The 20528-nt window shown below is 37.7% G+C and overlaps 1 protein-coding gene across 35 annotated transcripts in view; it reads right to left on the bottom strand.

The window, feature by feature from the left end:
- The window catches only part of PTPRD (protein tyrosine phosphatase receptor type D), a 1865527-nt gene that overhangs the window by 35053 nt on the left and 1809946 nt on the right, over window positions 1–20528 (bottom strand). For all 35 annotated transcript variants that reach the window (XM_072959433.1, XM_072959445.1, XM_072959436.1 and 32 more), the window contains 2 exons: window positions 8086–8205; window positions 7412–7566 (listed from right to left, as the gene is read on the bottom strand). In XM_072959433.1, the coding sequence (XP_072815534.1) occupies window positions 7412–7566; window positions 8086–8205 (275 nt within the window). The remainder of the gene's footprint in view (window positions 1–7411; window positions 7567–8085; window positions 8206–20528) is intronic.

The raw sequence follows: 20528 nt of genomic DNA, 5'->3' as shown, positions 1-20528 counted from the left end.
CAGCATCTCAGTTTCCTTGTCTGTATAGTGAGGATGGTAATAATGCAACCTATCAGTCTCCCTATAAGGATGAAAGCAAATAAATGTTGGGAAGATGCTCTGTAAATTGTTATATTCCTACACAAAAGTGACTTGGTTGCAATTCTTGGGAATGGAATGGAATGGGAATGGTAAGGGCATAGTTTCTCAGTTGCCCTTGAAGAGATTTTCATAATAAAGCCCTAATGTATGACTTAGAAGTTAGATAGCTTCTTAGAATACTGGTCTTACCTTTCCTCTATTGCCTTTATAATGCTTCTTCTCGAACAAATTTTCCATTTCATCAGGAAGCCAGCACTCCAAACTCTTTCAGTTTGTGTTTTCCATTTTATACCTACTGGGGCCACTGTGTGATTTCTTTTAATGTTTTCTTCTGGTATAATTACTTTTAATTAAATTGATATTTAAATTAAGTAATTTAATTAACCAATATTTAAATTAAGTATTTCAGTGGAGGTAAGGTACTTTTCTCTCATAGGATTGTGCTATACACATATTGAAGATGTGGCCTCCTGGTTTTGTATCGCCATGTTGTTTTATAAACTAAAATTTTGCTTTGTATGCAGAATTATTGATATATAAGAACAGAATCTGGCATAATAATTTCCATATGGTATAATTATTTCTCCTCACCTTAAAATGTTTCCATATATAAGGACATAATTTGTATATTCCGCCCATTTTCTTCTCCAGAGATGTTGGTACTTTTAAAAATTTTGTCTTTCAACTACAGAAGGCTAGCTTCTCTTATTACTTAATTTATACATGAAAATTAATCCCAGGTTTAAGGAAAAGATGGGTCTATGGTTTGCACTTGTCAGCATCTCAAAACTATTACATGCTTTGGCAATACTTGTGGTCTCTGATCTAAAGTGATACTTGAATGGAAACACCAGGAAAAATAAAGGATAGAATTTAGAATGAATGGTGAAAAATGCATTAAATAGTTTTCCACAGCACTCTTAGCCCCTTTGGATCACAAGGTCTTTTATTTTTATGCTCACATGCAATGCTTTCCAAAATCATTTGACCTTGAAAAGGCTATTTTTCTCTATATTGGGTTGGAATTAGGAGTACATGATTATGCTTTGCGTATGATCTAAGTAGTTTCTTGGCTATACTTTCACCTATAAAGTCAAAAAGTATTATGAAGATTAGATCTTCAGGATCTTTCCAACCCCAAATAGTCATTTGATTTTTACTGTGGCCCATTGATGATTCTATCTAGGTCTGGCCTGCAGCTCCTGTTCCTTCCAATTTCGAAGAGTGGTTTCATTCTGTGATGTGAAAGATTTAAATTACCCTCCAAAGTTCTACTTTCTTCTCCTTGGGGTTGTTTCATTTAGAGGACAGATTCAGGGGGGTCTTGATCTATCCCTCTTTCACATTTATTCAGAAATGAATACATTTCTCCTATGAAGAAAAGGTATTCCTTTGGTCCTAGAAGGGGTTAACGTGACTTGGAGTTAGTATCATGAGCCTAGGTTTTATAATTGACTCAGTAAAATTATACCTTCATCCCAATTTATTCACTGTTAACAAGAAGCAAATACTTAGAGCAAATCAGTTGTTGTATCCTTTTGGTACTAGTAGAATAGAAACTACACATTCTTCTGAAAAACAATACAAAGAATAGAGCTCAAAAAAGGAAAAAAAAAGAAGTCTATCTTCTAAGAGGAAGACTGAAACAATATGGGAAAACATATAATGTCTGTGAAAATCTAAACTTAATATATCGCCCGAAACTTCTCCCAGTTAGTCTCTTTCAAAATCATATTTTATAATAAGGAGAAGAAATATTGCATGTCTCTAGCACTGCATAGATATCTGTGAAGAGACAATAGCATATATCTATCCATCTGACAACCATTTGGTCAACAAGTATGTAGTAAGAAGTTGTGTGTAAGGAACTAAGGTAGTTTCTGCAACAAGAAGAGTCTGAACTGGATACAATGGTGGGTAAGTCCAAGATCATGGACTTTGAAATAAGGCCTCAATTTATGAGCTCTCTGACCTTGAGCAAATCACCTATGACCTTCCTGTGCTTAAATGGTCCTCACAAGTAAAATATATTGTTTTATGGATTAAAAAAGTGAACCCTTAAGTGCTCGGTATTACCTGGAAAAGAGTAGTGGCTCAGTAATTGATAGATGTTGTGATGATGTTAAAATAAAATGATTACGTGGTAGAAGAGACTCATTTTCTAGCAATTACCTCTGATATAGAAAGACTGAAATCAAGGCTAGAATAATCACTGTGATGTGGGTCAGAAAGGAAGGAGTGGCTCCTGTTGACCAAGTCCCCAGGGTAGCTTGAAAAGTGAAATGCCCTCCACGTGGATGGCCAGAGAGGCTGAGGCCCATCAGTGATGTGCAGACTGAAGAATTCATTTGGTCTGTAGGGCCAGGCAGCCTGTGGCACGTAGTGGCTTTGCCATCACTGGTGGCATAAAAGCTGACTTCTCTTGACCTGTGTTATTTTTTTAATGTATGAAATGGGAGAATAAGGTTCCTAACTCTGAAGATGATTGGGGAAAAATGTAATATTACACATAAAACACTTAAAGGAGGACCTCTCCAGTTAGAGGAAAGCTTATTTGATGTTGATGAAAGGTTCAATATCCTTAACTATTATTATGGCTAAAAACCAGGGAGCTTTGTCTATATTTAACCACGGAATGAAGGGCATGTGGGAAAGGACATTAAGGTATACTAGTAGGAAAAGAGATTCAGAAATAGGTATTAAAAAGATAAAAGGCAATTTAAAATAATTAAGCTCTAAAAAATACTCCAATACAAGGAGACAAAACTAGTCTCCTGTTAAAAAAACAAAAACCTAAACCAGTCCAGCCTTGAAATTATCTTACTGTAAAAATTCCTAAAATGCCATATGGGATTCCATTAACTTCAACAAGCAACTATTGAGCACCTACTATGATGTAAGAGCTGAGATACAAACATGCCAATACCCTGTAAGATTGCAAGGCAGATGTCATTTCACACATACAGCTGAATAGGTTAAGTGTGAATGTATTTTATGAGATCTCAGAGAACAGAAGTTTCAATTCTTCCCGTGGGAAGAGGAAGGGAGAATGAGCTTAAAAATCTTCTCCAAGGTTCAACGTAAATGTCTACAAGATGAAGCAATTCCTGTTAATAGATGGGCTGAGCTGTATGTTAGGAAAAAAAAAATGAGTGGGAAGGGTTTGGAAAACTGGGTAGTGCATGCCAGCTTAAAGGCATTCAAGTTCAAAGTTAAAAAAAAATGACCATGTATATCAACAAAATCATCTGAGGCCAGCCTGCAGCCTTTGCAATATACATGTGAAGTACTATTTACATTAGATTATGAAACAGGTTTGATCACCATCAAGGTAGAGAAGGGAAACAGGTGACATTCTAGAGTGGATAAGTATCATCTGCTGAGAGCCAGAGATGAAAGTTCCTGGCATGTATACCAAGCGGTAGGTGGCTGAGAGAATGAACATGAGGCATGAAGGGCGAGATCAGTCTCCAATGACAAATGGCCATAAACGTAATGCTAAGAAATTCAGTTTTTTATCTTGAAGGCCTCAGGAACCACAGCATTAATTTCTATGTATCTTTAACATCATCATTTTAAGAGTTCCATGTTTTCCCAGGTCTTTATGAGGACAGATTTATTATTATAAAAGATTCTAACCCATAGCATTAAAATGTTCTCTGTCACCATAAAATATCTGATGGAATTTCCATGATGGAAAAATATCTAAATTAAAAAAATAAATCCATTCAATTAAATTTTTGGATATTTATAAACATCTGATTATTCATAGGATGGATGGCTCAGGTCATATAGAAAATATTGAAGCTCATGTTGAATTTTTCTCCCTACAGTTATAAATATACATGTATCTTTTAAAACTCACTCAATTAATATAGTAATAATTTTACTTTATCACACACTTCTATATAAAACACCCTGTCCTAAGTTCTTTATGTGTATAATTTCATATCATTTCATTTAATCTTCATCAAATTCCTATTGCTATGAATAGTGTTACCCCATTTAACAGAAGAAGAAACAAAGGGTAACATAGGAAATAACTTGCCTAAATGCACACAGCCAATAAGTGAACAAGCCAGAGTTTTACCCAGCCCGTTTATCTTTCTGAGTGTTCACTTAGTGCTGAGATTGTATGTTCTGTATGAAGTGACTGATAGCTAGAGTTGGTCTCTCCTTCTACACCTTTTGATCCGGACATTCCCTCCTTTAGGAATGTGGGAAACTCTATCCTTCTCCTAGACCTTTCAAGGTCTCTGCTTGTTGTAACAGTCTAGCCTCATAATTCTTTTTTATTATTTACTATTAGAATTTATTATTTTATTCATTTTGGCTTTTCAGTACTGGCACATTTATTACAAAACTACTAGAGGAAAATGAATTTTCTCTTTTCCCAGTCCCACCTCCCCACCGTTTTTGGTCTTCTACCAGACTTCTTTAGAACTTCCTCCATTCTCACAGGATCTGTTTGGCAGAAGGTTTGGAGTTGCTTTGAGTTGGTCACTACTTCTTTATTACAGAGTCAAAAATCCAAGCCCATCATAAGAGAAATTACAATATGAAATGTAGAATTTATAAACTCCAAAGTGTTCTGTGTGATTGTTTGCAACACGATCATGGTAACTGATCAGTTTATAGCTAGTGTCACTTTCTGCATCGTTTCCTTCCTGCTTACAGATGATTTTTAAACCAGCCTTTCTGGGGTCCCGCATGAGCAGTTATTATTGGGAATGACCATCCTCCGTCACTGCATCAGAAAAACCATGCTCTCGAGTTTTAACATACTGGTAACCAAGTCAGAGAATTCAGATAGTTTGGCAGTTGGCAGTGTGGACACAGCCTCTCAAATAAAGAGGCCAAGATTTCTTACCAGATGTGTGAGGTTACCTTTGGGTGAATACAGATAATTTCCCAGAGTACAGCTTTTGCTGCATCTTCCCCTCATTGTTTTAATGTTGCTAACACATTTCTTCCACCGACATACCTACTCCTCTGTTGTTTGTTTCAATACCAGCTTCTCTGGAGCCTCAGGCACAGCACTTCCAAGTGTCAGTAGCTATTAGCTCTGCACAGTTGTTTGTGTCCTTATTTCTCCTGAGTTGTCTGTATCTCTCACAGGTGACTCCCAGTGGCTTAACGTACCATCGGGTGTGTGTGTTGCAGGGATTTGTGCTTTCTCAGAATAAGGCATTAGAGCTATCTTATGTCTCCTGCTTGCTTGCAAAGTTTTTTGGATCCAAGTACCTATCCTAAAGCCTTATACCTTGCTTATGGTCAATAGAGGGTAAATTGCATTTTAAAAATTATCATTCTACCTACCTATCTATCTATCTATCTATCTACCTAAGTTTTTCAGGGCCTCCACTTTCATTTATAGAAGTGGGAAGCACATTTTGAGGCAAGGAACATACTGTATTTCAAAATGCAATGCAAATATGATAATCTTTTTTCAATGAGAACTTCCAAGTTAGATTTCCTGAATTTTTGTTCCTATTATTTTATGTATATAAATGTATATGTGGTTTTATGTGTATGTAAATAAACAGACACACACACACATCTGTGTGAATGCATGTATGCATCTGCGTGAATTGCATTTCTGCCAGTAGGCATAGGAGAGAAACATTTCTTGAGTAAGGCCAAACTTCCTATTTTCTTTCCTGTGGCCAAACTCCATCTGAAAATGTTTCAGGTGTGATCCTCATAATCAGGTTGATTTTGTGTGGAGACACCATGGAAACAAGCTCAATGGCTTTCTGAGGGCTACAAAGAAGTATATATAGCAGAGTATACACAGATTGGTCAAACTAGTGTCTGCTAAAACCAACCAGAAATCTGCTTTCATGATGCAAAAGCATGTGCTCAGATTACTAACAATAATTTATAGTGTTTCAGAATCATGCAGAAAATCACAACATGGTGACAGGTCCTCAAAGTTCCCTGTCCTGGTTAAAAAGGACAAAGAACTAGATTATAAGGTGAGGCCACCTGTACCGCCAACTCCTTAGCTATCTTACTTGAATCAAACCCTGTAGCTTCTCATGTGTTCTCTCCTCTTGACCTGACATACTGTTGTTAGGAACATCAAACACAGTAAAGCATGGTAGAGTGCTTTGGAATTTGTTAAATACTTCATGAGTAAAACATGACGTTATTATTAGTTTTTGTTGGGGAAAAAATGCTGGGAAAGAGAAATATGTTATCTTGTATGGAATTTGCCAGGCCATTGTTCAACAATTACCACTACAGCACGGGTTAGTCCGGTGTGCTTTATTGGTTGTATGCTCATCTATCCATCATCTTCAGCTTTTTGTAAAAACAGACTCGATTTCTAAGATCTACTATATTACGCTGCAGTATAATATGGGATGTGAAAGAAAGTTATACTATGAAGTCATGATAGAATTGGTGTAGGATAGATACTACCGTTCCTTTTTTTTAAACTTCCACACTGCAATTTTACTTATCTGTGTAAGAAGCCATATTCTCTCGTATTTGAATTACTCAGGTTACAAAGAACTACTAGAAAGTTACATGAACTTTACTTGATATAATAATAAATAGAATGTGACTAGGTATGTTTAGTAATCTCTTAGTAATAATCCTTGAGAGGAATTCAGGAAACTGGAATAAATCACTGTAATATTAAAAATGTATGAACACTTATGTATGGTAGAATCTGAGTGGTGGTATAGAGAATACTAGTCAAAATTAAGTACAAAACAATTATACAACATTTCAAGAGAAATACAGGCTCATTACCTCCAAGTACATAAAACAAGTTCTTCCAAACTACAGGCCTTTGTATATATTTTATTAAGTAAATTTTTAAAATTCAGAATATTTTCTATAAGTGACTTGATAATATTAATACATTGAAGGCATCTTTAAGCAGCTCTAAGCAGTAAGAAATTATCTCTGAGAGTTTGTATGTTTATAATATTAGTTTGTTCAGTAGTTTTTTTCCCTATAAATAATCAAAAGTTTATACCAGCCCAGCCCATAAGCGCCTGTCAAAAATTCACATATATATACATATATTTTTTAAAGAATATATTTATTTTTGCTCTAAAGAGAAAATAGAATGGACCACAGTGGCCTTTATCTCCTGGTGGAGGGAGGTGGGGATATGAACGATTTTAAACCTTTCCTATTAATGTTACTACATGCTTCATTTGACCAAAAAAGACTACCTGCATTATTTATGAAGGCAGTTGGTATCCCAGAGTATCAAGAGGTTGGAAGGAGAATATCTAATGACGAATCACTTGGTTTTTTGTTTCCCCACAAACCTTATGACTGCAAGAAAAATACTCTCAGTGGTTCTTACCTGCAGTGTACAACCATGGGACCTGCATCGGGAGGGTTACAGGTTTTGACTCTCCGTAAAAAAGCTAGAAAAGGTGTTGGGTGTTCTGGAACACCGTGATCAGGCCAGGCGGTGAACTGGAATTGCCTTACTTCTCTCTTCTCGCTGGAACCATTCTGTGAAGTAGGAATACTGGCTGAAACTCTGTGTCCCAGGCTTCAGGTTATAATGATGAATAATAACATGGAAGAGGTAACAAGAAGATATGTTGTCTTAATTCCTCCCACCACCCAATATCCTTTGGGAAGACGCACTCTTCGGAGATACAAACCTCAAGCTATTTGTAAATTACCAATATTTGCCCAGAAAGATAAAATTCTTAGGTGAGAAGCATTACATTTTTCAGGTTTAACTATCAGGAGTGCTCCCGTTATATTTTACAGAAAGAACTAGTTCTTCTTCATCTATTCTTCATTTGCCGAAACTTTCGTTCAGAGCAAGCGTTCCATATCTACTGATAAATCACCAGACAAAGAGAAAAATTGCTGAGCGATAATGGAAGAATTATTTCATTCTTCATTGTTGCCAGTAGAATCAAGATTTAAGTAAAGCCTTGAGATATTTGATTTCTCAAAAGAAGCTATCTTTAAATAATGGAAAGGGGAAAGGGAGGGGAAAAAAATAAAAAAGCAAACCTTGTAAAGTGCAAATGTTCGAACACAATACGTAGCTAGCTCCACGGTATCGAGCAGCGTCACTTGGACCAGCCCATGGGTTTCGGTGCCTCTACTAGGCCAATACTGGTCACACTTCACCTGGAAGAAACAAGTGACACATTCAGGGCAAATCCTCATCATTTTCTCTATTAGCTCTATTTTGAATTGCTGTTGAAGGAAAACAGCTTTTCTGCATTTCATTTTACATTGATCTTTTTCTGGCATGCTTTCTTGTTATCCCAATGTATGTAAATTACTGCTCTGATGCCAATATAAACCACATTTTTCAAACTGGTAGGAATACTAAGCAGTAACAAATTCAATTTTTGTGGAGAAAAATAAATTGCCGATTGTTGCTGAGTAAAATAAGAAGAGAGGTATTTGAAACTTCAGAGTACTTGAAAAGAAAACACAAATTTGTTCTGGAATAAATGTTAAGAATCGCTTCAGAAAGATTACACTTAGGCACTTAAATGACTTGGTGAGATAGTTTGTGTTCATCCATCAAGGTTTACAAAGCACAAGCTATTTCATCTTGAGCTATCACCATTCCCAAATACGCTTGTTTAAAGAAGAGTAGAAGTAATTCGTAAATCTATCAAAGTATAATAAACAACATAGCATTTTTTAAAATATAAGATAAATGGTATGTGTATCAAAAACAAGTTAAATCTATAATGTCTAGGGGGAAAAGAGCTGTCCTTTTAAAAAGTCTCAGAGGGTCACACACTAGCAGTGCAAAGTTTAAATAATTTAAAATCCATTCATTTCAGATGAACAATCTAGTTTCTATGCGGAACTGAACAAAAGCATGTAAAAGGTATCCAACCCAATTAGTTTAAGATGCAAAAAAGAATAATTCTAAGTCTACAGTAAGCCTCAGATTTACTGGATGTATCCTTTGGGCATTAAAAAGCATAATAAAAAATGGCAAAGACAACACTGTATTTTCTAGTAAGGTCATAGATCAGAATATATCTTCCCTTCCTATCTGAAAAGAAAAAAAAGGGAGTAATTAATTATTAATTGAAGTCACCTAAAATGCATTTCTCTAGGTACAGAAATCTAGTACTATTTAATATTTGAAAGCACACATTCTATTTGAAAAAGAAAGATTCGAAGGTTACAATCTTTGGATTTAAACGAAAGCAGTAAGGCATTATTATCATAGACACTAGAATTTTTTGGTCCAGTGAATAGAATTACTAGATAATTATTTGCTTTTATGATGAATATAAATATAAGTATTATTCTGTGAAAAATATTGTAATTTTCTCCTTTACGTTGAAGCATTTTGCTACTCACAAGATTCAGGCTATCTAGATAGTGGACTTTCTGAAAATGGAGAAGTTTTATTCTTTACACAATTTCCTAGACTAGGTAAAGGAGAATGTACATTTATGGAAAGGCAGAAATTGAATTCCAAGGTTTGACTTCTGTGCCTTTATTTCAACTGTGAGACCCACACAGACATTACCTATTTTATGGAAAACAAACAAAGTGGTTCATAGTAAAATGGAGAATTTGTGTCTTAGTAAGACTTGCATTTCCAAGATGCACAAAATATTCTTCTGTTTTGTATTTCTGTCAGATGTTCTAACTTAAAAATAACCCAAGGGGTAGATAATTCTTTAAGAAGAATATTGACATAACAAGACCAGAGCTGAGTGCCTCTGCGTGTGCTTTGGCCCCTTATTTAAACCCACGTCGTATCTGAGCTGACTTAGCAAAGGTTACCACCCTAGTAGAGACAACACTACTTAAGTAGCCATAATTCAGAAAAAAAAAAAAATCACAAAAATTCAGTCAAACGCTCTTGTTTTAAACCATGAAATAGACGTCAAGTTGATGTCTTGCTGCAAAGGACAAAAGTAACTTTGAAGGCCTCTTATTGCAACATTTGAGGGGATGCCAGCAATGCACTAAGTTTAGGAATCAAGAGAGAAATTCAAACTCATTATTTAACAGTTTCAGTTGAACATCAACAAATCAAATCAAATCAAAACCAACAGGTCAAACCCCACGAGGATAAACACCACTATGATGGGCAGAAAAACAGCAAGTTAATGCAACAAAATGAACTATAAGGTCAGTACAATGCACTGAACCCAATTCAATGTAATTATGTTTCAAACCTGGGAACTGGTTGTCCTCAGACCTTTTGGTGAGGTAAGACAAAGATAAAGAAGAAGAATCATAAACTAGCCTTTATGTGACCTCTGGAAAAAAAAAAAAGTCACTCCATTACAGAGTGACTTTCCATCTATAAATCTACTACATTCCTAAGATGTAGGGAAAACTAAATTTATGTTAATTATTGTATTTCTAGTAATAAGTTTGAGAACTGAAACTCTTATTGGGTTTGATAGACCTCTTTTGGGAAAAAAATTCCATAAAACATTACTATAAGGAATAAATATTATAAACATTTTTAGCTAAGAGAAGAAAAAATTTTTGTACTCACTTTAAATAGTGTACTTTAATCTTATTCTTTACCAAAAATATCCTTTAACATGTTTTAAGTGCAACTGTAAAAACTAGGAGCAATTTTTTTCAAAAGCAAATATATTTAAACATTGCCATTTTCTCTCAGGAAATATTTCACAAGGGGAGTTTATGAAAAAATAAATATTCTAACGTATGTGCATATACACACATACGTTCTTAGCAGTGGGATTGGAAGCATTCCCTGAGTTACCTGAACAGCTACAGCAATACATCCTTCCCTTCATTAGCAAGTATCACAGCCTTTATTTTCTTCACCTCGTTCTCCGAGTAGCCTGCACAGGTTTCATCTGACTTCTGAGGGCTAAATTTAAGGGCTTAGACTTACTGACAGATATTCCTTTAAGATTTTTCATTCTTAGCACTATGCTAAACACATAATTTCTGATTTCAACATTAGAGAGCAAGTCAAAAGTCTAGTGAGGAAAAAATAAAAAAGGACATAGAATAATAGAAATGATTTTTTTCTAATTAGCTAATTCAAAAGGAACTAGCTTCATTTTCCTCTCTTGATATGTTTTCTTTGACAATAGCCTCTCTCCCTCCCCCACCACTTTTTTTTTTCCTGGGAGAAAATCTCTGAAGGTATCTCCAGAGAGATACCACTTGTTAGGCTTCATGCATAGAGCTGAGTGTGAGAGTTGAGATGTGTAGGAGGCTCCCTTTTGGGTATATAGGACTAAAGGGCAGGAGCCACTGAATACAAATACTGATTTCTGTCTTTCCCTATTTGATTCTAAAGTAACTAACTACAGGTGGCCTCCAGGAATGATTTATGCAAGGTTGGGCCTTCTCACTGGTTGACTGGTAAGCTGGTTCTGTATTTCCAGGACCAAAGTCTAGTGGCCTCTTTTATAAAATGAGAATGACTATCTCCAGCATGATAGTGCTATTGTAAGGCTCAGAAATCATGCACCTGAAACCCAGAACCCGATGGCCAACACAAATAGGCATCCAATGGGAATAGCTATTATTATTTGTCAGATTATGTTCTCAACTTTTGTGGTTGTTATTATAAACTACTGAAATCACTTTAAATGTGGAAAAAAAAGGAATATGTTATTAATCCCAGTAGGGATTAGGACGTTCTAGGTGGGAGGCAAGGTGTGAGTGGCCGTGAGGACACCAGAGTGAAAGGAGACACAGTCCTGCACCCAGTCATCATCAGTCTTACTGACTAACCATGGAGGCATGTTTATACCTCCTGGTTCTTTAAGTAATAGGTAGTTGTGAGATTCAGAACAACTCCCTTAATCTACCTGGACCCAGTCTGCCATGAGAAGAGAATTTGCTAGACTCTGAGGTAGAAAAGGAGTGAAGCAGAACCCACTACCCAGGCTGTGGTTTAGAAACATTGCCCTGTAACTCTACTTGAGGCCTACACTGAATGTGACCATTCAGACTCCTGGCTGAATTTGGGGATGTTATTTCTTTTTATAATTGCAAAGTGATTAATTACCCTTATGTGGTAAACTTTCCTTTTTCCATTATTATGGAAAGAACAGGTTGACTATTGCTACACATTTGCTATGGAATTAATTCATTTTCTCTCTTTCATGGCAAACTATTAAAAGCAAGTTGATGAACATATTTAAGTGTATTCAGAAAAACTTGCCATTAGAAACATCTAGTAGGATTTGATCCAGTAGGTCTGCTGACTGTGCTTTGGGGAAGTGCTCTCCTTCTAGTTCCATTTTTACTTCCACATGGCTTATCTTGGAAGTTCCTGGCACATCACGGGCACTCAACATGTGCAAGCTGACTTTATAATCAACTGTACTTTGGTCTAAGTTGGCTTATTCTTAAGTTGCCTAAAACTTTCTGAAAGTAAAACCTCCTCCTTTCAATATAACAAAGCCTTATTTGCTGCGTCCAGTGTAGCTAGGGACCGTGTCTGAGGACAGGTGATGCAAGACTTAAGAAACAAAGAGACAGAGTAAAGAGCAACGATGGAACCAGGGGACTCAAGATCTTGTGGATCCAGAGTGTCAAAAGCCTGGTCGACATCATATTTATTAGGAGTATATAGTTAAGAAAAAAAATGCGATCAAAGAGGTGGGGCTTTAGATATTCCATGCGATAAGCACTAAATTCTGCTTGCTGTTTAACTGATTAATTTCAGGCCTATCCCTTCCAGGAAGAATCACCCTCCTTGGGCTATGCAAAATTTCTAAATCTATCCTGTTACTGCCTCTGGGACATCTGGAGAAAGCAAATATTTCCCCTGGGCTTAACTGCATGCTTTCATGCCAGAACGAAGTTCTGTTAATGGATGATCTGGTTTTCCAGGACCATCCATTGTTTCACCCTAAGGAAATATCTGCCCTCCTTCTTGCCCTTATGGTCAATCTTAGGATTGCCCACCACAAATTTTCTTTAGCATAATGCGTGCTATAGGTCATCTACTGCGCAAAACATTAAAACAAAACAAGCATGTGCATTTTAACCAAGCAAGTGTGAATATAATATTTTAAGCTTATGGAAATTTAGGTGTGGCTTGTTTTCCAGCTGTTTGTTTCCCAGCACTTACTGAGTATGACAGTGTGGCAAAGCATCAGAATTCCACATGTGACAAACCCAATCCCTCCAAAGGGTCCCAACATCACTGAACAAAAATGCATTTGCCACATGGTACTTTGAAAAGCCTGCCTACGGTCACGTTATTTAGCCAAAGAAGGACTTAAAATAGACAATAAATGATACCTGGAAAACCAAAACTGTTGGTGAGAATGGCTAGTATTTAGTAAGTTTGGGCAGAGGATTCTTCCATAAGGAGTGGACAATGTGTTAACATTAGATAATACAAATCTGGGTTGTTATTTAGACTAAGGAAATGTTAACACACACCTGTCAATGTACACTGAATAACGGAGAACACAATGAAAGAAAATTCAGATAAATATTAGGATATATTCTAGTGGACAGAAAAATTATATGCTTTACTGTTCCTATAGGTTATTCCATCTCTTTTTAGCATTTTTAAGATTTAATACTTGATCTTCCAAAATAAGGACAGAGATCATGTCAATGATTCTATTCTGTTTCAGTAATAGTGTCATTCTCTCCATGCAAGTAATATTTAGCCATGTCTGTTTTCAAACAGCAAGCTGTCTGGTTTGTGTATTTCCCCTTTTCATTTTCTCTTTGTTGACCACTATTTAGTAGAGGATCAAGGGCAACAGAATACTTGAAATGAGAGTGATACTAACGCATTTGACTATCTGCACAGTGATAGCTTTTCATAAATAAAACTCTAAAGCTGAAAAATATTAGTCTTTAAATGAACTAAATTCTACATTATAAACCTGCTTATCAATTCATTGAGCCATTCAAACACATTCCAAACCATGTATTAATTAAAAAAAAATCCCTGATATTTCCTTTTGTTTGATGTGTGCTATGAACTGAATGTTTGTGTCCCTCCAGAATTCATATGTTGAAACCTAATCCCCAATGTGATGGTGTCAGCAGTGAGACCTTTGGGAGGTGATTAGGTCAGGGAGGTGGAGCCCTCATGAATGTGATTAGTACCTTTTAAGAGAGACCCCAGAGAGCTCCCTCACCCCTTCATCATGTAAGGATACAAGACAGTTTTCTGTGAACTAGGAACTGGCATCTTGATCTTAAACTTCTCAGCCTCCAGGACTGTGAGAAATTTTTGTTGTTGATAATGCATCCAGTCTGTGACATTCTGTTACGGCAGCCAAAACAGAACAAGACAATATGTCTGCCGGGAGTTAAAAGAGGGAGCTCCTCTGGACTTTGCCAATGACTTCTCTCATTATGTCTCTAGTTTCTAGCTTTGTTGTAGCCAGAGGATATTCGTGTAGAATGCCCCTCTGTCATCGCCAGGTAGCACTTCGCTTGGGCTCTTGGAGTTTACACTCAGCCCCAGTCACTCTTAGCAGTGGTTGCATGCTCTACCCAAACTTACTGTCACCTCTGCATCTGCCTTGGTCTGCCTAGTGGCTGCCTGTAGTCCAGTAACACTCCAGTGTCACTGCCAGTGAGCAATATCATTAGGTGACTTAAAGTTTCAATAAAAAGATAATTTTTATATACCAGCCAGTATTGATACATGTTAATATCTTAACACCCAGTACAACTATACTGGTGCACAACAGCTGACTATCTGCCTTTCCTAAGCATAGAGCTTCATCTACACTTCTCAGAATTTTAAAAATGACCTAATCCAGACTGGGAGTGCTATAACCATGAATGTGGAGAAAGAGGGGCTTAGCTCAATGTCACCAGGAACAAAGTTCCATCTCCCCCTCCGTAAATCTCATTCCATAGGCTGTTTTGCTTCTAATTCACTTGAATAGGAATGTTTTGAGCCAGGATCTGTAGGCTGTCATTCTACATAGAGGAGGTGGGGTGGGGAAAGAAGGTAGAAAATCCAGGAAGCTAACAAACAGGAAGAAATTGGCGGGCTTCTTTCTCTTTTATCTGACACTGTGTCTGTTGACAAGAGAAAACCGAGTGTGGAACTTGCTAGATAAGAACCCAGACATCCTTTAGGTTGCCAACATGAGCATCATTCTTTTTGTTGCCAGTGTCCTATATACATTAAGTATCCAACACTTTTCAAAAACAATCCCATACATCATGCAGACTCCAAAGGCAATGTTTGTGCTGCCAGTCCCATAGTTGCTTAAGGGAAAAGCAGCTTCTGTTGCCCTAGATAGGCAGCACTTGAGGCTGCAGTTTGAGAAATTAAACGTTCAAGGCCTTTGGCACTCCCAGTTCTGTTTGGAAAAGGACACAAACCTGGCATTTGGAAAGCATTTGCTCTCCATTAAACTTACCGAACCTTGACAAACCAGAGTGGCCAAGAATTAGTTTGCCACTGGCCAAGGCTAGGCCAAAACTGATAACGACAATGAAAACAGTAACACTGCCATTTATAATCTGCAACAGGATTCTGTGAACTTTTAACCCAAAAGGACCTCATAGTCTGAAAAGAGTCTCAAGATTTGTTTTACAGAAAAACAAGAAAATGTTTGATCAGAATCTCCTTTTTTGCTGTTTTTTTTGCCCAGAATTGCCCTCTTAGCCACAGAACCAAGTGTAAATGTGTCTCCAGCTCACTATCATTCTCTGTTGGGGAAAATTTACTGAGGTGACATTCAAGAACTTGAGAGGACATAGGAAGAGTGAGTGGTCTTTAGGTCACACTTGCTGCACTGGCCACGTGCCATGTCCCTGTATTCTAACTCTTAAAGCTATTAACATAGTGTAGTTAATGCCAGCCTGATCCTCTGGCCTTGACAGCATCTAACCTCCATTCATTAGTACAAACAACCAAGTCTAGTGGAGCAAGGATCTTCCTGTTTCTGACCTAAGAGAAAGTAAGCGATGTTGCACAAAATATCTGATCTGCTCTAGCAATGGATGCCATCACCTGGGTTTCTTGATTCTCTATTTGGGAACAGAAAATGAGATTTAGAGAGTTTGGGAAACAAGTATAGACTTTCTCACTTCTAATTCTAGGCTTTTGAGGGGAGGGTATAGCTCAAGTGGTAGAGCGCATGCTTAGCATGCACGAGGTCCTGGGTTCAATCCCTAATACCTCCTCTAAAAATAAATAAATGAATAAACCTAACTACCTCCCCCCTTAAAAAAATAAATAAAAAGAAAAGAAAAAAGAAAAAAAAACAACAATTCTAGGCTTTTACTACTAATCAACATGGCCCACATTGGATGACAGTTCAAATCATGCCCCAGTTTTGGAGCATCAAAATTTCACTCCCCATCCTCGACACTGATAGCACTAAGTACCACCACAATACTAGCTCTTTGAGTGGTTCAACTCCCACTATGAAGCTTGCAAGACGAGCGTCAACTCTGGACACTGACTGAAGGCAGGCTGGGAGGACAAGCGAAAGTCAAGTATCTCTTAACCTCATTTTTGCTTCTAACACTAATCGAGGCTGTTGAAGAATTTGTTAAGCATAGGTGTACACATTCCCTGTGTCTTATCTACATCAAGATGGAAAACAAAGTAGAGGAGAAACAGCCAAAAGCAGATAGATAAAGGAAAAAAAAAGTCAGCAATCACTCACTAAATAATAGAGCTTTCTGGGCCAGGAATCACCTCAGCAAATCCAGTACCTTGGAGACTCCGATTCCTCAAGCGAGGCTTGCCAACCATGTGTCCCAGATGCCCACAAATAATACCCTTGGAGTGGAAATCCCAGCTGTATACATTTTACTTTCTAACCAGTGCTTCATTTTTTCCAAACATTTTCTTCCCTCCATGTGGTAGCCCAAACCAATCCATGTGCTTATTGGCATGTTATGAAACATGGAAGCAATTAGAGACCACATTCTGGGGCACAGGAATGACTTGCTGCAGAATCAATGAACTATGCAGAACTTGAGAGGATTTGGCAAAAAAGATGGAAACTGTGGAATAAAACCCACTAACAGTATCTCATGTCACACAGTACATTCTACGAAGCTTTAAACTGATCTGTGTGTTTTCAGGCTGCAATCAAATTTTATCTACAAAATCACTAGTTTTTAGCCTTATATTTTGTTTCATACACACACACACACACACACCTACCCCCTAAACAAACTCATGGAAAATATTCAACTTACACATTACACAACTGAGAGAGGGGGTGATAACATTTGAAAAAAATCAAGGAACTTAAGTCTTCAAATGGTCACCTTAAACTCTAAGCCACACCTCACACTTGCAAGGGCTTCTACACTTAGCCATCCAAATGCTAAGAATGGTGGATCCTATAACAAAAAGTCGGTGAAATGTCTAACACATGCTAATGGACCCAGCATCCTTTTTCTTGAGTGAACTGTTCTGACTCAGCAAAGGGTACAAGCTCTGCTGATGTATCAGCCACAGTGAGAAGGTGAGAGTGGGCCTGGGAACAACAGAGGGCTGGAAGACATAGGAGATAGGTTCTCAAGGCGGATTCTCGAGCATCACCAAATAAATGAGAATGGGGAGGGAGAATCAAAAGAACCCAGAAGAAATGTAGTGTCAATAATATATTATCTTTTTTTAATATTTTATTTTTATTGGTTTTGGTTGTTTTGGAGAGGAGGTGACTAAGTTTATTTATTTACTTATTTATTTTAACGGAGGTACTGGGGATTCAACCCAGGACCTTGTGCATGCACTTTTACCGCTGAGCTATACCCTCCCGCCAAGAATATATTATCTTTAGTGATAATTATTACTACATATAGCTCATGTTGGTCTTACTATTTTTATATTATATTGCTTTAAGACATGTGAAAGTAGCAGCCAGAATGTTCCATTGTCGTCTTTTTTGCAGATTGATTAACAAGCTCCTTGCATCAAGGTCTCCATTTTGGAGATTCTGTCAAAGGCAAGTGCAAAAGAACCCCATGTTCTGAGCTATACTGTCCTCTTGACCGGGATGCATGGGTCTGCTCCACTGGGAACAGTGAGCAGAATTTGCCATGTGCAGTGACTCTCTGAGTTTGGTCAGGATTCACTGTCAGCTACTGAGAAATAAACTCATTTCATTTGGCAACAAAAATTGAATTATTCGGAAGCCAGCTTTAGGGGAAACTAAAGCTATAATGGTAAAGCCTTCAACCTCTCTCTCTCAACCGAAAAATAATAGCGTATATCACTGAGCCACCTTGTCACATTCCTTATCTCAGGCAATACCCACAATAACCCTTCCACGTAATCCAAAACGGAGAACAGAGACTTTGAGGGATCCAGCAGGTTGCTCATTGTCACATAGCATGTCCTAGAGTCGGGATCTAAATCCAGACATTTGACCGCAAGACACCCCTACTTGGAACTATGTCACATAGCTTCTCTGATGGTGGTATCCCCAGGCAGTCCTGTGTAATATACTATCTTTTCTTCCCTTTCCTTTTCTTCTTTCTTTCCCACCCCAGTTCTCCAGTTAACAGGTATTCTTGCCTACTTCTCATACACAGAAGTGTTTATACACATGTGCCCTTTTAAAAAAATAAGCCAAGGGGATGAACATTATTTTGAGAACCTGAGCCTTAATCAAAATAATGAAATTTCAGGCTTCAGCCCTTGGACAGATAATTTGTTTAAACTACCTGGACCCTCTCCCTTTATGAAGGAGACTACAGGCATTTCCTACGTAAAGCCAGGCTAGTCCAGATGTCTGCTTTGAAGTTGGCTGCTGGGAATTGAGAATTCATTGACACCTAGGTCAGCCCACATAACCCACAAAGTGCCTAAAGTATGGAGCTATATATTTCAGTAACAGCTAACCACTATTTATAACATTGTTTTTATAGCAAAATGTTATCCAAGTTCTTGTTTTGAGAATTCAGGAATGCCTTCCCTCCCCACTTCTTTAGAGGAGGGAGCAAGTAGACAGGGGAAAGGTGAGGGAGGAGGATGTGAGGGAGGAGGATGAAGAGCAGGTGAAATAATTTGGGGGCTGTTTTAGATCTCTCTATGACACTTGGTCATTTTCCCTCCAGTGTTCTAGATGGGGGAACAAAGGGCTTTTAGGCCTTGGGCCTCAGGGCTCATTGTATGGTCAGATTCATGATGGGTGAGACTTCTCAGTTTTGGCTTATGCAGGTCATCACAAGTTCGCGTAAAGACCGAAACCACCACAGAATAAAAATCACAAGACAGCACTTTAACTGGCTCCTTAGGTCTTTTAACAAAGGCACGAGCTAACTTGCAAGAGTGAAGAGTAATTAATGAAGGGAGCAAACAGAAGTTCATTTAGTAACTTCCAAATAAGTTTCCCTGTCTGGGGTGGGGGAAAAAAAGGTAGCCTGCAACATACAGATAAACGGGCGGTATTTAAGTCACAATGCCTTCTGCCGAGAACTGCTCATTACTATCAGATGTTGCACTGGCAGTGGGGCCAGTTAGAACTAACTTTATTATTAGAAGCAATTAGGGAGAAAAAGGGCAGAATTTCATTTGGTTATTTCAAAACAAGTTTCTGTGCATGGTTTAATGAAGGCCTGCAGTGTCAAGATAAAATGTGTGTTTTACTGAAAACAGCTTTTGCAAATGACTGCTTGTTACCAGCCGGTATCTCTAGGCAGAGCAGCCTGGGTAGGTTGAATTTACATGCGTGCTGTAATAAAATAGTTCAGCTGTCTTTGCTTCACAGGAGTGTTAACAGGCAGTATGGCTTGGTGGGTAAGCACGTGTGTTCTGGAGTCAGGCTTTCATCTTCAATTCCTCACTTTGACCTTGGTATCTGAATGAGCTTCGGTGACCTTCTGGAACATCCTGGCCATAGCTTACTTGTATATGAAGTGGAAATCCTAGTAATGTTTATCCTATGGGCGTGTTGTGAAATATCAATGCATCCAACACATGTTAGACATTGTTTTAATTACTGATGATTTTATCCAAGAATCATTTGGGTGGGGTGTTGTTTTTAAAGAAAGTGCTTGTTGTATAGGGGTTACCCTGAGTACAATGGCTCTGTTTACATCTTTTGAATGGCATTTGCATGTAAAGTATAACACAGACATGTGTCTTCATAGTCATAAGAAGCTTTATCTAAATTCATTTCAGACAGTATTTCTGTAGAATTCACATGTTTTGAAAAGATCTGATTGCTTTTTAGGTTTGCTAAACCAGTGTGTACCATATCTTTTGATTTCTCATCTTTAAGATATCAGCTGGGACTTTTTATATTTCCCTAAGTCTGAGCTTTTCCCTTACGAGTCCCCAGGGCAGCCTTCAACGCCTCTCTTACATACACACCTGAGTTAAGAGAAACTGCTATGCATTGAGCTTTGAAGAACATTAAAAAATATATATACATATATCAACTGTGACACAACAAATGGAGAGTTGGCCTTTGGCTTCCTTCTCAGTAGCCTTTTTGAGAATACTGTGACCTTGGTGAAAGAGTCCCCTCATTGGTGGTTTCAAACTTTGCCCCAAT

The sequence above is a fragment of the Vicugna pacos genome, chromosome 4 (genome assembly GCF_048564905.1).
Source record: "Vicugna pacos chromosome 4, VicPac4, whole genome shotgun sequence".
Classification (NCBI taxonomy): domain Eukaryota; kingdom Metazoa; phylum Chordata; class Mammalia; order Artiodactyla; family Camelidae; genus Vicugna; species Vicugna pacos.
This window is presented reverse-complemented; position numbering and strand designations above follow the sequence as displayed.